Below are 19507 nucleotides of genomic sequence, written 5' to 3'. Positions count from 1 at the left end.
GAAGGTTTGGAGGAATGAGTAAGGGAAAAAAGTACCATTCCTCCATGAATCTGGGTCTGGCTCAAGCTAGAAGACAGGTTGCTGTCACAAAAAAATGTCACAGGTGTGGGACTTACTGCATCACAGGGGAATCTTTTTTTTTTTTTTTGGGTCCGGTCGTGGGGCCTGAACTCTGGGCCTGGGCGCTGTCCCTCAGCTCTTCAGCTCAAGGCTAGCGCTCTACCACTTGAGCCACAGCGCCACTTCCGGCTTGTTTATTTTTGTTTATGTGGTGCTGAGGAATCGAACCCAGGGCCTCAGGCATGCAAGGCAAGCGCTCTACCACTGAGCCACCTTCCCAGCCCCTCACAGGGGAATCTTAACTGTTCTGTCTGTTTTGTGGTTCTGTGGTTCCTAAGCAGAGGCAGTAAATCTGCAGGTACATGGCCTGCTCAGGATGGGTCCAAGCACAACTCACTGGCCTTTCTGAGCTCCCGTCTTCGTCAGTGCCCAGGGTGGCCTAGCAGGGACAGCAGAGTTAGCCCATGTCCCCTTGCCTTCCTAGCCAAACTTGGGTCTACTCTCTAAAGCCCAAGGGCAATTATTTAAGCTAATATGAAGCCTACGTTTCTGTGCCAGTTGGTATTCCTGGCATCCCCTCTTTCCCATTGGATTCTGACTCTGAACTCTAGCAGAGCAGGGCTATGGTGGATTTTTCCCCCTTAGTACCTGACTTGGGCCTGGTATGAGGAGATATAAAGCAAAAGCAAAGAAAATGGAAGAACAGGACTAGAAATGTAGCTCAATGGTAGAGGACTTACCCAGTATGCTCAGGGTCCTGAGTGTGTGTGTATGTGTGTGTGTGTGTGTGTGTGCGTACGCATACGCATGCATGTAAGTGCTGGTCCTGGCGCTTGAATTCAAGGCCTGAATGCTGTCTCTTAGCTTTTCTGCTCAAGGCTAGTGCTCTGTCACTTGAGGCACAGTTCTACTTCTAGCTTTTTGGTGGTTAATTGGAGATAAGAGCTTCACTGACTTTCCTGCCCAGGCTGGCTTTAAACCACAATCCTTCTGATCTCAGCCTCCTGAGTAGCTAGAAGGTGTGAGCCACCAGCACTTGGCTAGACTTTTTTTTTAAAGAGCAGTTTTAGATTTATAGCAGAACGAAGTGTGGAAGGTACAGCAACTTCCATGTCCTTCCTGCCTGGCATAGACACACATGGTAAACTGATGAAGACAGGAAATCTGCAGACTTGTCTGGGAAGGAATGAGGTGGGTCATTCTAAGGAAGAGGGAAGGGGCACAGAGAAAGCCTTCTGTGCATGAGTGTGAATTACCCAGGAGCCAGAGGTTAAGAGCAACACTTGAACATCTAGACTCTGGGGCATGTCCTGTTCAGGCACAAGAGAGACTCCACTGAGTTTTTCTCCTGGGGATGGGGCACAGAGGAGCTTGGCCCGGTAAGGCCTTGTCTGGGGGAGATTGAGCTTGGCCTATGGGGCAGAGGTGCCATGATCAGTCCTCAGTTTTATAAAACTCATTCTGATCGCAGTGTTGAGAGTGCAGGAAATACTTTAGTATCAGATTGACAATTCCCAGGCTGCTCTGGAAAGTAAATCTACCCCATCTCTCAGACTCCAACTTCCTCATCTGAAAAATCAGGATGTGTGTGTGTGTGTGTGTGTGTGTGTGTGTGTGTGTGTGTGTGTGTTCATGTATGCCAAGTGCAGCAAGTTTTGAAGTTAAAACTCCAGGGGCTGGCCAGACACCGATGGATCATACCTGTAACCCAAGCTACTCAGGAGGCTAGCTTGGCAGACAAGTTCATGAGATTCATCATTTCCAATTAATCACCAAAAAGTGGGAGTGGAGCTGTGGTGCAAGTGGTAAAGCGATAGCCTTAAACAAAAAAGCTCAGCACCCAGACTGAGTCCCAGTTCAAGTCCCAGGACTGGCTCACAACAAAAACACTACAAAACAGAAACCCAACAACTCTCCGGGGTGGAGTGGCATTTTGTATAGGGCTGCAATGTGACCGACCTTGGGTGGAAAGTATGGAAGTGGCCGCGCCTGGGAGACCGGGAACAGTGGCGGGAGCTCGTGGATGCGAGGCTGCGGGTGTCCCTGCGAGGGCTTTTCTGCCCCCTGGTAGTGACAGAACCTCTGGGCGCTTTCAGCGTGGCCGCGGTCGTTCCCCGAGGTCCCGCCAGGGGGCAACACGGCTCCAGGGCGCGCACCGCTGGGCGCGCACCGCAGGCCGGGCCGGCGTCGTGCCTTTCCGCTCCAGTCCGGGACAGGAGCCCAGGCGGGAGAGAAGGGGTCGGAGCCGCGGGTCTCCGCGCCGTTCCCAGGCGCGGCAGACGTTAACTCATTGCTGCCTGGAGGGGAGAAGGGCGGGCAGTTCCCCAGCTTCCCGTCCCGGGGAGGCCCGGCCGCCGAGGGAGGTCCGGGGGCGGCTGGCTGGCGGCCCGGGCGAAGCAGGGAGCGTGGGCCCGCGCCCCACCCGGCTGCGGGGACCCGGGCAGCTCCCTGCGGGCCTCCCCCGGGCCCAGGGCGGCATTCGTCGTGCCTGATCTTATCGTTGGCGCAGTATACCGAACACCTGGGGCCCGGGAGGGGCAGCGGCTCGGGGTCCCGGGAGGACGGGATGGTCCAGGTGGCCACGTTGGCCCGGGGGTCGGGCCTGGGGCCGGGCCGGGCGGCGGCCGGGGAGCTCCGGGAGAGCCAGGCCCAGCTCGGCCCCGGAGTGAGTCAGAGATCAACCTTGTTTAATTACACAGTCTCGAGACCTCCGAGTGCGATAGGGAGCCTTTTGAACTTGCCAATTAGAGATGAAATATCACCTTCTAATTTGGACGTGCTGAATTCCATCATGCAGAAAATAGCAACAGAGCCCCGAGGCTCCCAGATGGATATCGTGTCTCTGGGCTTGTCGCGCAGCGAGGCAGGCTAAAGGGCACAGGGGGAAAGGGGACCGGAAAACAGCTCCAACCCACCCCACCCTGCCACTTCCAGGGAGTCGGGGGGGGGGGGGGGGCTCCAAGTAGGGGGTGGGGGTGGCCCACCCCGCCACAAGGAAGGGCTGGGCCTCCCTGAGAGCTAGGAAACAGCCAAACCAGGAGGCTGATCCTAGTGTTAGGGAAGTTAGAAAAGGAGGGTAATCCAAGGGGTCCCAGGGGCTTTCACATGAGAGGAAGGGGGAGGGAGGCAACAGGAGGAAGGGGGGCAGGAAAGGTGGATCCGCAGCAAGGTTTGCTGGGACAGGCGGGGCCTAAGCCTGCTCAACAGTTTAGGGTGTGGCTACGCCGGGGTGTTGAGCTGGACCGGGTCCTGGTTTTTGCTAGGCAGCTGGCTGGCCAGATGGCTGACTTTGAACTCTCCAAGGCTCAGTTCCTCCTCTGTAAAATGGACTATCAGTCTGGTTGCGCTGTGTGGAGTATTTATTTCCTGAGCTTATGCATACCATCAGCCTGCATGTGGAAGCCACCCTGGTAGCCATTGTTTTGATGAGAGACACCAAAATCTGAGAGCAAGAAATATTCAGGTAGTCAAAATTGCCTTGTGAAAAAGTTGGTGGACTTAGTTTTAATGTATTTATTTACCTCTGCCAATAGCATAAATAGCTGTCGCAATCCCGGGAAACCAGAGACAAGACAATAACAGACACCAGACCATGAAATTGAGGTTTGGGAACCAGGGGCCTGAAGTCTCTGCCAGCTTCACGTGTCCTGGGTCCATTTTACAAGGTATTTATTGAGTAGGGTACAGGTGCATACACAGAAAGTGAAGTCGCAATTTCCTTGAAGTCACAAGCACCAATCATGTGGTATATTTTTACTCAAGTGACTAACTTTTTTATCTTAAGAAGCAGGTGTAAGTAGTAAATGACTTATGGTTAACATAGATTTTTGTCTATCTCCAAATTCCCAGAAAGATTGGTGTGGAAATAGCCTACACTGGGATAGAAATCTGAATTCCCTCCAAGCCAGGACTGATTGACCTTTTCGGGAAACTCTCAGTGTTCTGAGAGTTCATGTTGGGAAGAAGCATTCCATCCTCCCAGTCCTTTCAGGTCTCACAGCTCGGTTTTTGGGGGCTCTCACAAAGACCAACAAACCTCTGGGCTCCAAGATGGATATTCTATTTAAGCAAGATGACAGCAGAGCACCTAAAAGGTCCAGGAGAGTTAGCCAAGCTTGTGTAAGACACTAGGAGTTTCCATGTTAACAACCAAGGAAAGCTAACAAAATGGTGAAGATGTGGTCCCCATAGAAAGCATATAACCTTTCACTCACTCTGGCTTCTGGACAGTGGAATCTCCAGGCAACAGAAAGTCATTCATTCAGATGTGGACCCCCAAGGAACTTACTTCCTCCTCTCACCCACGATGCCATATGACTAAGAGCCAGTACCTCTCTGGGTATCCCTCACCTTGTGGGGCACATTCATTGACCAATGAGAAGACATTTATACAATTTATTCTCACTACTTTTTCCCTGCCTAGGCAGGGCTAGCATCAAAGCTCTGGCCTACTAGAGCATTGGGCAATCAGAAAATACAGAGTTCTTTCTTGCAGATTTTCTCTCTGTGTGGTTACATCTTTTATGGGACTGGTAGGTATGTTGGATTTACTTTTTTATCAGACCTGTTTAAACCTGTAATTTGGAGTGGGGGGGCATTGGAGACTTTCTTGCCCAGCTAGCTTCAAATCTCCATTCTCAGCTCTCACCCTCTTGCGTGGCTAGGATTATAGGTTTGAGCCACCAGTGAGTGCCCAGCTGAAAGGCTGTCCCTCTTCTGAAAGAAATCAAGTGGTGTTGCCTGACCCCTAACCCTCTTCCCTGCAATGGAACTAATGAGTACAAGTCATAGAAGAAAGAGCAGCCTTCACTTCAAATGTCACCACACACTTGGGCTTGTCAGGAAGACATTCCATGCTATCCCCTCTCCCCAATCCTAGGTGGGCCCAAACCAATGATAGTGAATAGAGTTAGACCCCAGAGACAATAGAGACAACGATGACTAGGCCATGTTACTCCACTTCTTGAGGCCTAACCAAGGCTTGTCCAGGCTTAAGGATGGGAGGTGTTTTAGGTTGGAAAAAGAATATCATTTGGTGGGAATGTAACCTTGCTGAACCATTCTGAGACCCAGGTGCCACCCTCCTTGCCATCTACCCACATTTAGTGACACACACATGATATCAGCTACTAAGTTAAATACTTTGTATTTCCTATTTTTTTTTTTTTTTTTTTTTTTGGGTCTGGTCATGGGGCCTGAACTCTGGGCCTGGGCGCTGTCCCTCAGCTCTTTAGCTCAAGGCTGGCACTCTACCACTTGAGCCACAGCGCCACTTCTGGCTTTTTTCTTTTTGCTTATGTGGTGCTGAGGAATCGAACCCAGGGCCTCAGGTATGCAAGGCAAGCATTCTACCACTGAGCCACCTTCCCAGCCCTTTCCTATTTTCCTTTAATCCTTATAATAACGTTATGGAGTATTATGGGTTGTTTATCACTTTTTTTTTTTTTTTAATAAGGAAACGGAGGCCCAGGAACTTGCCCAATGATAGAGAGCCAGGAAATTGTAGAGTTGGGACATGAAGCTAGACTTTTTGAAGGGCACTGCTGGGGGATCAAACCCAAAGTCTTTACATGGTAGACAAGCTAGCTACCACTGAACTATAATCCCAACCCCAGGCTCTCCCAAGACAGGGCTCTCGATGGCTGTGCTACATTTCAGAACATGGGGTTTCCTCTGTGCGGGAAGTATCAACTAGGGACAGTGGTAGAGCAGCAAACAAGACTTTGGGTTTCAATTCTTAGCATCAGTTGGAAGGAAGGAAGGAGAAGGGAAAGGAAGGGAAGGGAACAGAAGCAGAAGGGAAGGCGGGAGAAGAAGAAAAAAGGAAAGGAAGGAGGAAGAGAGGGAAAAAGGGAGGTAAGTGGGAAGGACAAAAAGAAGGGAGGAAGGAAGAATGTCTAATAGCATGGAATACTAAATAGAACTGGACTTGTGTTCTTTTTTTTTTTTTTTTGGGTCCGGTTGTGGGGCCTGAACTCTGGGCCTGAGCGCTGTCCCTCAGCTCTTCAGCTCAAGGCTAATGCTCTACCACTTGAGCCACAGTGCCACTTCCGGCTTTTTTTCTTTTTGCTTATGTGGTGCTGAGGAATCGAAATCAGGGCCTCAGGCATGCAAGGCAAGCACTCAACCACTGAGCCAACTTCCCAGCCCCTGGACTTGTGTTCTTTACAGAAGCAGCTAGGGGGAATTAGAAGGTTTTAGAGACTTTCTGAGTTTCTCTTCCTCCCTCCCTCCCCTCATGCCCTTGAGGGTAAAAGATATTGTAAACCAAGGACTAGTGGCTCAAGTCTGTAATCCTAGCTACTCAGAAGGCTGAAATATGAGGATCAAGGTTCAAGGCAGCCAGGTAAGGAAAGTCCACAAAACTCTGGTCTCCAACTAAGCACCAAAAATCAATCAATCAATCAATCAATCAATCAATCAATCAATCAATCAATCGGGAAGTGGAGCTGTGGCTCAAATGGTAGAGCACAAAGAGTACAAACAAAGAGTGGTGTACAACAAAGCTCAGGGCCAGTACCCAGATCTTGAATTCAAGCTCCAGGACAACACACACACACACACACACACACACACACACACACACACACACACACACACACACACACACAGCATTTTACTTATTTATTTTGCTGGTCCTGGGCTTGAACTCAGGGTCTGGGTGCTGTCCCTAGCTTAAGGCTAGCGCTCTACCACTTGAGCCACAGGGCCACTTCGGGTTTATTGGAGATAAGAGTCTCATGAACTTTCCTGCCCAGGCTGGCTGTGAACCACAATCCTCAGATTTCAGCCTCCTGAGTAGCTAGGATTACAGGTGTGATCTACCTCATTTAATAATAATATTAACAATGTAAGGATGATGATCTGCTGATCTGCTGCGTACCTATCCCACCCCCTTCTCAGTAGGTGGGACAATTTCTTATGGAGAAGGTCCTTCTTCCTTTTAGGAGCCAGTAACACTCCCACTATGACTGATGACTCCTGGGTAAGCTGTGGGGGAGTTTTATGCCTTCCTATTCCATTATCCCTTCCAATAAGGGATGTCTGTGTGTTCCACATTTGCCTGCTGTGAAGGGCCATTATCTGGGAATCAAAGATGCATAGTTAGGGAAAGCTGGCCTCAGTCTACCCAAGATGGCCCAGGCATCAGGTAGGAAAGAGAGACCAGAAGTGGGGCCAGGGTCCTGAGGCCAGCTGGTGTGTGTGTGTGTGTGTGTGTGTGTGCGCGCACACATGCATTAGCACACACAGATCTAGCTCAGGAGGAGGCAAGAGGTCCTGCCAGGTCTCTTAAGAGAAGCAAGCTGGCAGAAGAGGTGAGGCTTCCAGAATCTTTTTCACTGAAGTCAGAGGTAGGATGAACCATGTCTCAGGACACAGCTAGGTCAGCCTAGCTAGGTCCACAGTGAGAGGTGGGAGAAACTTGGGTTCTAGCCAGGTGCCAGTGGCACACACCTGTCATCCTAGCTACTCAGGAGGCTAAGATATGAAGATCAAGGTTTGAAGCCAGCCTGTGCAAGAAAGTTTTTAAGACTCTTATCTCTAATGAACCATACAAAAAAAGCTGGAAATGGAGCTGTGACTCAGTGGTAATAGTGCTAGCCTAGAGCAAAAAGTTCAAGAACAGTGCCCAGGCCTTGAGTTCAAGTTCCAAGACTGGCACCAAAAAATAAAAATAAATAAAATAAAATAAAATAAATGGGTTCTGAGGGCTTTGGGGGTGGCAGCTGTAATGGCCTGTGTGTTGTGAGTCCACAGCTTCAGTGAGTGGCAGGAGACAGAGCGTATTCCCTTTCCTGTTCTCGGATTGCTTTCACTCCATTGGTACCTAGGATGTTGGAGAGTGGGGGTCCTGAGGGAGGTTGGGGAGCAGCCAGAGACCAAGTGAGCAGCTAGACTTGGGCTGTGTTATACCTATCGCTCTGCCCAGACTCACTCTGAGTGATTCCTTCAAGACCCTTCCCCTTCTCAGCCAGAATCCTTCCAGGCCACCTCCCCCCCCCACACACACACATATACACACACAGTACAAAGCAGTTGTAGCTAAACCTGAAATATGAACTTGAAAACCCAAAGGCTGGACTGGATTCAGGTGTAACAAGAATGCAACATTTCAGAGTCCAATTACTGATCCCAGTGGCAGATGAATGCTTCCTTTGGTGCATGCTAAGTCAACTCACTTCAACCCTCTTCCAGGCCCAAGAACCCTCACACCCTGGCTCCCTGTCAGCCCCTGTAGGGCTCAGGCAGTCTCAGCCTGCTGGCTGAGCCCCACCCTGCACAGCTGCAAATATTTATAGCTACATGCCTTTCCCAGCCCTGTGCAAGCTCCCCAGGGCTCTGCTGGGCTTGCTTGCTATTTATTTCTCTAGGTTCCCTGAAGAGAGTTAAAATCTGAGCCTGAAAGAAGTTCAATAACATGTCTCCCAGTGGAGTGTTGGTGGCTCACACCTGTAATTCTGGCTACTCAGAAGGCTGAGAGCTGAGGATCGTGCAGTTTGAAGCCAGCTAGGGCAGCAAAGTCCAGGACACTTTTATTTCCAGTTGACTAGCAAAAAACTAGAAGTGGAGATGTGCCTCACTCAAATAGTAGAGTTCCAGCCTTGAGTGAAGAAGCGAAGGAACAGCACCCATGCTCTAAGTTCAAGTCCTAGTACTGGCACTGGCAAGTGCGCGCGTGTGCACACAACACACACACACACACACACACACACACACACACACACACACACACAATGTCTCCTTTGCCAATGTGAATTGAACTGTTTTCTTATCCCAGTGACCTTTTGTACTCCTCTGGCTGGCAGCAGGGAAGGAGGGGGAATGGATTCCTGACACATTTCTTTGGTTATTTTTGGTTTACAGTGCCTGCATCTACCTACAGCCCTGCCCCGGGGGCCAATTACAGTCCAACTCCCTACACCCCTTCCCCTGCCCCTGCCTATACCCCCTCTCCTGCCCCTGCCTACACCCCTTCCCCTGCCCCTGCCTATACCCCCTCCCCTGGCCCCACCTACACCCCTTCACCTGCCCCCACCTATTCTCCCTCCCCTGCACCAGCCTATACCCCCTCACCTGCTCCAAACTATAACCCTGCACCCTCAGCGGCCTACAGTGGGGGTCCTGCAGAGTCTGCCAGCCGTCCCCCCTGGGTGACTGATGACAGCTTCTCTCAGAAGTTTGCCCCCAGCAAGAGCACCACCTCCATCAGCAAGCAGACCCTGCCCCGGGGAGCTCCAGCCTACACCCAGATGGGTCCCCAGGTGACCCCCCCTGCCAGAGGGACTGTCCAGAGAGCAGAGCGATTCCCAGCCAGCAGCCGGACTCCTCTCTGTGGCCACTGCAACAACGTCATCCGGTATGGCTTCTGGGGCGCTTGAGGCGTGGCAGCATGCTCACCCAAGGGCTGAGCCCTGCAGGTGGAAGGGCAGGTGTGGGGAGATAAACCAGCCAGGCCTAGCAGCCTCAGGTCCCTCTGGATTGATATCTGTGTGGCCCTCTCTGGGCTGTAGTTTCCTTTCCTGTGTGACACCTACAGCCCTGGGGAAGATGGGAGGATCCAGTGAGGTAAGCGTTGGAGCTCCCAGCTTGGTGCCTGGTGCCTGGTGCCTGGAGCTCCCCCTTGGGCTAAGGTTGGGTTCTGGGAATCTCCAGCCTTTTCAATAGGTTTATTGGGCATGCTGGCTGATGGTGCTGGCTTTGACTCTACTTTCCTTTAGGGTTGCTTCTGGGTCTTTCTACAGACAGGCCTGTGGCTCTCAAGGCTTTGGTAGACACTGAAATAAAAACCTAGCCTCTTTGCAGGGAGCTGGTGGCTCATACCTGTAATTCTAGCTATTCAGGAGACTGAAATCTGAGGAATGCAGTTAGAAGCCAGACCTGGCAAGAAAGTCTGTGAGACTCTTATCTCTAATTAACCACCAAAACAGCTGGAAGTGGAGCTGGGGCTCAAGTGGCAGAGCACTGGCCTTGAGCAAAAACGCTGAGGGCAGCACCAAGCCCTGAGTTTAAGCCCAAGACCAGAATGCACACACAAAACAACAAAAAACAAGTCTCTTTAAACTTAACAGCCAGGAGTCATGAATTATGCTTGTTTAATACTCTGTGTGTGTGTGTGTGTGTGTGTGTGTGTGTGTGTGTGTGTGTGTGTGTGTTATGAGCCTATGTATATGAAAAAATATACTATCTTTTCTTGGTGGTACTGAAGTTTGAATTCAGTTCTCTGCACTTGCTCGGCAGGTGCTCTATTGCTTAAGCCACACTCCTGGTGAAAAATACACTCTTCTCACTTGTAGCAGCACACTGCCACTCAAAAATACTTTTGGATTTTGGAGCATTTCAGATTTCTGATTTTTGGATTGAGGCTACTAATCAATCTTAGCTAGAAAAGAGCCTTGAATCTGTAATTTAATGAGTTTTTTTTTTTTTTTTGGGGGGGGGGTCCGTCGTGGGGCCTGAACTCTGGGCCTGGGCACTGTCCCTCAGCTCTTCAGCTCAAGGCTAGCGCTCTACCACTTGAGCCACAGCGCCACTTCCGGCTTTTTTCTTATGTGGTACTGAGGAATTGAACCCAGGGCCTCAGGCATGCAAGGCAAGCGCTCTACCACTGAGCCACTTTCCCAGCCCGATGAGTATTTATTCTTGATGATTAAAATTATAGGTAAATGCTTCCCCTATTCTTCCTCTTATTTTCTTTAAAATCTAGTCAAGAAATTGAGCAGGTTGTCAAATCCCAGTTCCCTCATCAATACTCCCAGTTCTTCTTGGGTAGGCCCTACTGTCATGGCAATATAGTGACATGATTTCAGAGGTAACTTAAAGTATTTGCCTTTCCACTTGGATAAACTAGGAAAGTTAGCATTAGTGATAATCTGGTGGTCTGATAACTTTGACTAATGACATTTTCATTTGTGGTCATAATCTAATGCCAAGAAATAAGACTGTGTCTCAAAAATGTCAAAGCAAGCCAGGTACCAATGGCTCACACCTGTCATCCTAGCTACTCAGGAGTCTGAGATCTGAGGATCATGCCTTCTAGTCAGTCCAAGCAGAGAAATCTGTGAGAGTCCTATCTCCAATCAATCAGCAAAAACTTGAAGTAAAGGTATGGCTCAAGTGGTGGAGTATCAGCCTTGAGCAAAAAAGCCAAGCAGGAGCATGAGGCCTGAGTTCAAACCCTCATACCAGCACACATAAAATGAATACTGAACACGAAAAGAGACCATTAAAAAGGAAATAAATTGATTTTTAAAGACCCAAACTGGTTTTAAATTAGGATGCAGAGGGAGAAAAAATTGTGGCTGATACCCTAAAAACTATTATAAAAAACTACACTACAAAATGATCACTCCCTTAAACCCATAAGAGAAATGTGAACAGCTGTCAAGCAGCAGAGCCAGGCAGGTCAGGTGCCTGTGAGGAGAATTAGACCAGAGCCCAGGCAAGGCTTGGGAAGATGCTAGGCCTATTGTCTGGGTTCTTTGCTCCTTTTGTCAGAGATTTGGGTTCTACACCCCATAGTGTGTGTGTGTGTGTGTGTGTGTGTGTGTGTGTGTGTGTGTGTGTGTGTGTGTATGGGCTTCTTGCTGAATAACTAGAGATAAGAGTTTCATGGAATTGTCTGCCCAGATTAGCTTTGATCCATGATCCTCACATCTCAGCCTCCTGAGCATCTAGGATTGCAGTTGTAAGCCCCCAACACCCTGCCCCTACAGTGGATATTTGAGTTGCTTCTGGGTTCTTTTTACTGTGAGTAAGACAACAGCAGACACCTTTCTTTATGGAGCTTTCTCAGAATTTTCTATGCTTCCAGTCAAATAGTCTCAAAAGTGGGAGGTTCTTGAACTAGTGAGTTCCAGGTTGGGGATGCTACTTATCAGGTACTGTTCTCTGCCTACCCAGGGGTCCTTTTCTGGTAGCCATGGGCCGTTCCTGGCACCCAGAGGAGTTCAACTGTGCCTACTGCAAGACCTCCCTGGCAGATGTGTGCTTTGTGGAAGAGCAGAACAATGTTTACTGTGAGCGGTGTTATGAGCAGTTCTTTGCCCCACTCTGTGCCAAGTGCAACACCAAAATCATGGGGGTAAGTGGGCAGCACCCCTCTCCATTGACCCTTGTCTTTTTTTCCCTAATCCCACTTTCCTTTCCCTCTAAGATTGTGGGGTTCCATTTGGAAACTAAGAAATGACCAGGTGCTGGTGGCTCACATCTGTATTCTAGTTACTCAGGAAGCTGAGATCTGAGGATCATGGTTCAGAGCCAGCCTGGGCAGAAAAGCCAGTGAAACTCTTATCTCCAATGAACCACCAGAAAACTGGAAGTAGAGCTGTGGCTCAAAGTGGTAGCGCACTAGCCCTGAGCACAAAAACTCGAGGACAGTTCCCAGGCCCTGAGTTCAAGCCCCATGACCAACAAAAAGAAAAAAAAGAAAGAGGGCTGGGAAGGTGGCTCAGTGGTAGAGCGCTTGCCTTGCAAGCCGGAGGCCCTGGGTTTGATTCCTCAGCACCACATAAGCAAAAAGAAAAAAGCCGGAAGTGGCGCTGTGGCTTGAGTGGTAGAGTGCTAGCCTTGAGCTGAAGAGCTGAGGGACAGCGCCCAGGCCCAGAGTTCAAGCCCCACGACCGGACCCAAAAAAAAAAAGAAAAAAAAGAAAGAAAAGAAATGACTGCTAAGAGAATGAGCAACTCTTTATTTTTCTCCCACAAGGAGTTTGGTTTGCCATCAGTGAACTAGAGAGCAAATGAACTTGAGACAAGAAATAATTATGGAAAAAAAGGAGAAATAATTATGGGCCTGGACCGTGCAGCTTGGAATGATAGGGGAATTCTGTAAAGCTAGTTATCCATTCATAGCCTGTTCTCACCATTCACCTGCAGGTGGCCTTGACCCTCAGTGCCCCTTGGGAATAGTGGCAGTAAAAAGCAGGACCTCCCTTCTATGTTTAATGGGGGATTAAGCATCATAGCTTATGGAAGAATAAACAGAACCTGGCACCCTGCAAACTCAGGACACTAGGAACCTTTCCCATGCTTTCCTTGGCTTGTCCAAGATCTGCTTCCTGGGCCCTTCTGCTCTGTTTCCTGATCGCTACTTGGGCAGAGGCAGGGCCCTGATAGGGAAGTCAGAAATACCTCTTTTCCTTGGCTGGGTGTGGCTCACACCTATCATCCTAGCTACTCAGGAGGCTGAGATCTGAGGATTGCCCTTTGAAGCCAGCCCAGGCAGTAAAAGTTCTTTGGATTTAGCTTATCTCCAGTGAAAGACCAAAAAGCCAGAAGTAACGTTGTGGCTTACATGGTAGAGTACCAACAAAAAGGCTAAAGGACAAGTGCCCAGGTCCTGAGTTCAAACAATACCAGCGCACACACACACACACACACACACATGGTTGCATCCTGAGTTTACATTTTTTCCCCCAGGAAGTGATGCATGCCCTGAGACAGACATGGCATACCACCTGCTTCGTCTGTGCAGCCTGCAAGAAGCCTTTTGGGAACAGCCTTTTCCACATGGAAGATGGAGAGCCCTACTGTGAGAAAGGTAGGAGAATGGGAACCTATTTGAGAGATGGGGACAGGCACCGGGAACTCCCTCCTGCCTATATCCATTTATACCTGATTATCAAAAGGCTTTCCTTTCTGGGAGAAAGATTTTTTTTGGCAGGAGTGGGGGTGGGGGAGCGGGGTGGTGGTGGTTGTCTCCTGTATACTGCTGGGAATCAACCCAGGGCCTCACACATGCTAGGCAAGCACTCTATTGCTCAACCCTTGTTTTGTTTTGTTTTTCCCCTCCAGCACTAAGGTTTGAACTTGAGCCACTCTCTGACTCTACCACTTGGGCCACCCCCTAACTTTCAGTTTTTTTGCTGATTAATTGGAAATAGGAGTTACATGAACTTTTCCTGCCTGGGCTGGCTTTGCATTTGGGATCCTCAGATCTCAGCCTGCTGAGTTCTAGGACTATAGGCATGAGCACCAGTCCTTGGCTCTTCCCTTGTTTTTAATTTTGTTTTAGTGGTAGAATCATAGCTAATATTATACAAAGGATGCTAGTTGATCTATTTCCTCTGCTCATTTGCAGTTTTTCTGGGGGAAAGGGAGTTGTACTTTACAGTTTATTTTACACATCCAGTCTCTTTCTCCTTTCCATACTTCAAACATATGAGTCACAAATTAGTCTTGTAACTGCTTTGGAAACCTCTCAAGTTATTGTCATGTAAAGACCCAGGTCTAGTCTAGTCTTAACTTTGAACTCCATCCTAGGTTCTATTCTTTTTTTTTTTTTTGGGTCCGGTCGTGGGGCCTGAATTCTGGGCCTGGGCGCTGTTCCTCAGCTCTTTAGCTCAAGGCTAGTGTTCTACCACTTGAGCCACAACGCCACTTCCGGCTTTTTTCTTTTTGCTTATGTGGTGCTGAGGAATCGAACCCAGGGCCTCAGGCATGCAAGGCAAGCGCTCTACCACTGAGCCATCTTCCCAGCCCCCCTAGGTTCTATTCTTGTTTCCATCTTGGACTAACTTTGTGACCCTGAATGAGCTACAAAAATTTTCTAAGCCTCACTTTCCTGATCTGTAAATACCGATCTGTGGTATTGAGAGGAGGAAATCAGAGAGGGTATAAAACATGGAATGGAAATGTGTATGTCCATTCCTCTGTACTTACAATGTATTTCAAAGTCCTATAGTATCAACATCTGAATTCAGAGTTGCTGTATATCCCAAAGTGTAATGTATTATCTAAAATGGAAGAAATTATGGTAAGTTTAGGAATCACAGTACTTCGTTTTTGTTTTTTTTTTTTTTTGGGGGGGGTGGCAGTTCTAGGATTTGAATTTAAGATCTTCTGCTTGCTAGGCTGGTACTTTATCACTTAAGACCCCTCCCCCAGCTCTGTTTTTTGCTGATCATTTTTGAGATTCTCTCTCTTTCTGCCTAAGCACATGCCTGAGCTACCATCGAACTACTTTAGGTTTCACTTTGTTGCTGGGATTATAGGCATGTTCCACTGAGGCCAGCTAAGGGTTGAGACAGGGTCTGGTGAATTGCTGTTTGGGCTAGTCTCAAAGCACAAGCCTCTTGATCTCAGCTTCCAAGCAGCAATGATACTGGCATGAGTCACTAGTGCCCACTGAGATATGGCACTTTACAAGAAAGCTAGGTGTCCTGGCTAGCTGACCACTCACTCAAAGCCAGCAACGAGAACACAGACATGAAGATTGTAGCACCAGAAAATCAGAAGAAGAAAAAGAAAACATGCTGATTTTAAGAGTAATAGCAGCAGTGACTGGCCAGGCAGTCAATATGAAGTAAAAAAGGGAAACACAGTTAGTTTACTTTAAAATCCAGAAGATAAACATCATTCTCGTTCTTCTAGGAGAAAAGCAAAACAAATTATGTCTTCCCCCTGACAATAAATTATAAAAAGAAATGTCTTGAGTTCTTATGCTGGAAGATCTTTTTAGCTCTGAATTATTTCAAATGAAATCACTTTGTCTCTCAGTTTCCATACCCGTTTCTTTTGATCATATGGTAGTGATTGATGATGAACAAAATTGTTCTTCTGCTTAGACAAATTGCTTCTATTCTTCAACCAACAGCATTATAATTTGCATCATTTGTAAAAAGTTACAATTTGTGTCTGAGGCTCAGGAAAAGATGACAGATTTCCACTCTGACCACTGCTGCTTTCCATGGCAACCTCTCCCCCTCAAAAAAAAAGGTCATAAACATGACATTCTGAGTAGAAGGTACAAGCAGCAAGGGGACAGACTAGTGTTATGGGAGGACAGAAGGGACAGAAGTTTGCCTCTGGATCAAGAAACTCTGAGGACTTAGACTTGAATCCAGCGGGGCCATTTCTAAGCTATGTGATCAGGGACAAGACACCCACCTCTTCTTAGTCTGTTTCCTCATCCAGACTCCATCCTTCAGAGGCTGTTGTATGAATTAATTGAGATGGTATATGCAGCCCATCTGTCCTCAGAAAGTAGAGAATAATTTAAAATCTACTTTCTAGCTGGTACCCATGGCTCATGCCTGTAATCCTAGCTACTCTGGAGGCTGAGACCTGAGGATTGAGGTTCCAACCCAGCCTAGATAGGAAACTCCATGAGATTCTCATCTCTAATTAACCACCAAAAAAGCCAGAAGTGGAACTGTGGCTCAAGTGATAGATAGAGCACTAGCTTTGAGTGAAAAAGCAAAGGAACAGTGTCTAAGCCCTGAGTTCAAGCTCCAGTGAAGATACACATGCAATATAAATTAAATCCATTTCCTGAGCTGAAGGGATGGCTCAGTGATAGGTGCCTCAAGTCTGGCATACTCGAGTACTTGGTTCAGTCCCTAGCACTAGATTTAAAAGAATCCTTTGCTTTAAGCAGCAGTCATTGAAATGTTGAAGGCAAAGTATTAAGAATATAATCTTTGTTTTAGAAAAAGTACTAGAAATCTAGTATATATGTTAAATACACTAATGAATGATCTTTTTTTTTTTTTTTTTTTGTGCCAGTCCTAGAGCTTGAACTAAAGGCCTGGACACTACTTTTAGCTTTTGTGCTCAAGGCTGGCGCTCTATAATTGAACCATGGAAGTTAATTGGAGATAAGAGTCTCATAGACTTTCCTGCTTAGGATGGCTTTGAACCTCTATCCTCAGATTGAAGCCTCTTGAGTATCCAGGCATGAGCTCCTAGCACCTGGCTCATGAATGATATTCTTATGAACAAGATGAAGGGTTAGGTGACCCAACAGTTAAGCCAAACTTGGTTGATAAACCTGCCTTAGAGTTAATAAAATATATCAGTGCTAAGGATATACTTCAGTGGTAAAACACTTGCCTGCTATGAGAGGCCTTGGTGTCATCAATCCCAGGTGTCATTTTGATGAAGGTGGGTATGTTAAATAAAACAAAAACTGACCCAACAACACCCAATCCATTTTAAGCATACAGTTCAGTAATGTATTCACAAGTTGTGGAACCAATTTTCAGAAGCCTTTTGTCTAATCTGAGACTACACTTCTCTTATGGCCTCAGCTCCTGGCAACCACCATTCTATTTTCTGTAACTATGAATTTTATTCCTCTAGGTTATCATCTAAGTGGAATCCTATTTTTTTAAATAATGTTTTATAAAGGTGATGTACAAAGAGGGACAGTTACATAAGTCAGGTAAAGAGTACATTTCTTTTTGGACAATGTCATCCCTTTCCTAGCTGTCTCCCAGTTTTTCCTCCTATCTCCACCCACAAGTTGTATAGTTCATTTTCAACATAGTGTCTAGTGAGTACCACTGCTGCATTTGTTCACCCTTTGTCCCTCCATTTTTGCGCCTCCCTTTACCCTCCTCCCAAAGACGGATAAATAAACAAGACAAAAAGAAAAGAAAACAAAAATAGCAACAAAGGGGAAAAAAACCTCTTGTTCCTATTTCCTGGAGTTCATTTCGGTCAGAAATTCTATTTGGTATGATTTTTCTTGTATTGTATTGCCCTGCTGGGGATTGAAATCAAGGCCTCACACATGTTGGACTCTACCACTGAGCTACACTCCCAGCCCTATTGTAATGGTATAAGAGTAGTCACACCATTTTGCAATCTCATTAACAGGATACAAGACCTCCAGTTTCTCTACATCCTTGCCAACATATATTCTGGGTTTAAAAAAATACATTGTCATCATAATGATGTGAAGTGTTAGCTGATTGTGGTATTTTGTCATTACTTCTGTGGACAACTTGGAGGAAGACCATGAAGAGAATCCTGTTAAATCTTCAAGCCAAAATCTTAAGCCAAAATGATAGGGTTTAGACCCCAAAAGACATTTGGTAACTACAAAGATGAGCTGAAACATTAAGACACAAGTAAGACAGGTGTGAAGGTCAACCCTTTACATCTGAAGCTACACCTGAGCGATTTGTAAGGTGGAGGTGCAGCACAATAACCTAAGGAGCTTTAAAAACTAGAGAAAAGCCAGTGCTGGGACCTCATGTCTGTAATGTTAGCTACTCTGGAGGCTGAGATCTAAGGATTGCAGTTCAAAGCTAGCCTGGACAGGAAAATATGTGAGACTCTTATCTCCAATCAACCACCAAACAAAACAGAAAGGAGTTATGGTTCAAGTGGTAGAGCACTAGTCTTGAGAAAAAATGCTCAGGATAGCACCTGAGCTCTGAGTTCAAGCCCCAGGACTGGAACCAAATAAGTTTAAAGAAGAAAGCTAGAGAGAAGAAAAATTTCTAGTCCTACCCCAGACCTACAAAGACAGAATCTCATGGGGGTACTTTACTCCATTAGACTGAGTCTAATATTTTATTAGGTTTGAGAATTGAATTTGTTTCTCAAGGTATGTTCGCAGCGCCACCAGTCTCAATATCACCTGAGAACCTGTTAGAAATGCAGGTCTTTGGGCCATACCTTCCATCTGTGAATGACAAACTCCAGATGTGGAATTTGGTGATCTGTGTTTTAATAAGCCTTTCATGTGATTATGTTTGAGAATCAATGCATGCAAGAAGCACTAAGCCCTTTTTCAACATAGAGCATCTGTGATTTGATGGATAGAAATCCTTTTACAATAGCAATAAAAATCCATCAAATAGAAGGAATATATTAACTCAACCTGAGACATAAGAGAGTTATTCAAAGAAAATTATAAATACCTAAAGGGAGAAATAAAAGAAGAAAAATGAGGAACTAGGTTATGCTCATGGTAGCAAGGTTCATGTATGCAGGCTTAATTCGAAACCAATGTTATTCTCCTTTTGTAGAATAAACAAACAGAAACACCAACTTTTTTAAAGAAATACATTAGAATCAGATTCATATTATTAACTTTTATAGCAAAGTGGCAATTCTCCAGATCATAAACAGTCAGATTTAAAAATGGAAAATGTATCCGTAGTCAAGGCAAATCAATTCCACAAATAGATTCAAGCCCTTCTGAGGGCAAAATATGTGAAAAACTGGTAGGAAAAGAAAGGACTTATTTAATAAGGTTAGGTGAAACATTTCTTTAATATATTTTATCTTTTGCCTATAAAATGTGAACTAAGAATGTAGTGTATGCAAGTCACTGTGGGAAGCCTTGAGCATAAAGGTAAGCATGGTAGAGATTTTGCTCTCAATATCCTAAAGCAAACTATCATCTTGGAACATGCTGGGCTCCATATGTTCATTCAAGAATGAGGCATGGAAGCTGGGTGCTGGTGGCTCATGCCTGTAATCCATCCTGTAATCACAGTTCAAAGACAGCCCAGGCAGGAAAGTCTGTGAGATCTTATTCTTATCTCCAATTAACCACCAGAAAACCAGAATGGAACTGTGGCTCAAAGTGGTAGTGTGAGAGCCTTGAGTAAAAAGCTCAAGACAGTGCCCAGGCCTAACACACACACACACACACACACACACACACACACACACACACACACACACACACACACATACACACAGAATGA

The 19507-nt window shown here is 46.7% G+C and overlaps 1 protein-coding gene across 7 annotated transcripts in view; it reads left to right on the top strand.

The window, feature by feature from the left end:
* Window positions 1-19507, top strand: part of Ldb3 (LIM domain binding 3) — a 74671-nt gene that overhangs the window by 46774 nt on the left and 8390 nt on the right. For all 7 annotated transcript variants that reach the window (XM_042690292.1, XM_042690290.1, XM_042690293.1 and 4 more), the window contains 3 exons: window positions 8926-9418; window positions 11962-12142; window positions 13479-13599. In XM_042690292.1, coding sequence (XP_042546226.1) covers window positions 8926-9418; window positions 11962-12142; window positions 13479-13599 — 795 coding nt within the window. The remainder of the gene's footprint in view (window positions 1-8925; window positions 9419-11961; window positions 12143-13478; window positions 13600-19507) is intronic.

The sequence above is a fragment of the Dipodomys spectabilis genome, unplaced genomic scaffold, assembly GCF_019054845.1.
Source record: "Dipodomys spectabilis isolate Male_0828 unplaced genomic scaffold, ASM1905484v1 ptg000136l, whole genome shotgun sequence".
NCBI classification, from domain to species: domain Eukaryota; kingdom Metazoa; phylum Chordata; class Mammalia; order Rodentia; family Heteromyidae; genus Dipodomys; species Dipodomys spectabilis.
This window is presented reverse-complemented; position numbering and strand designations above follow the sequence as displayed.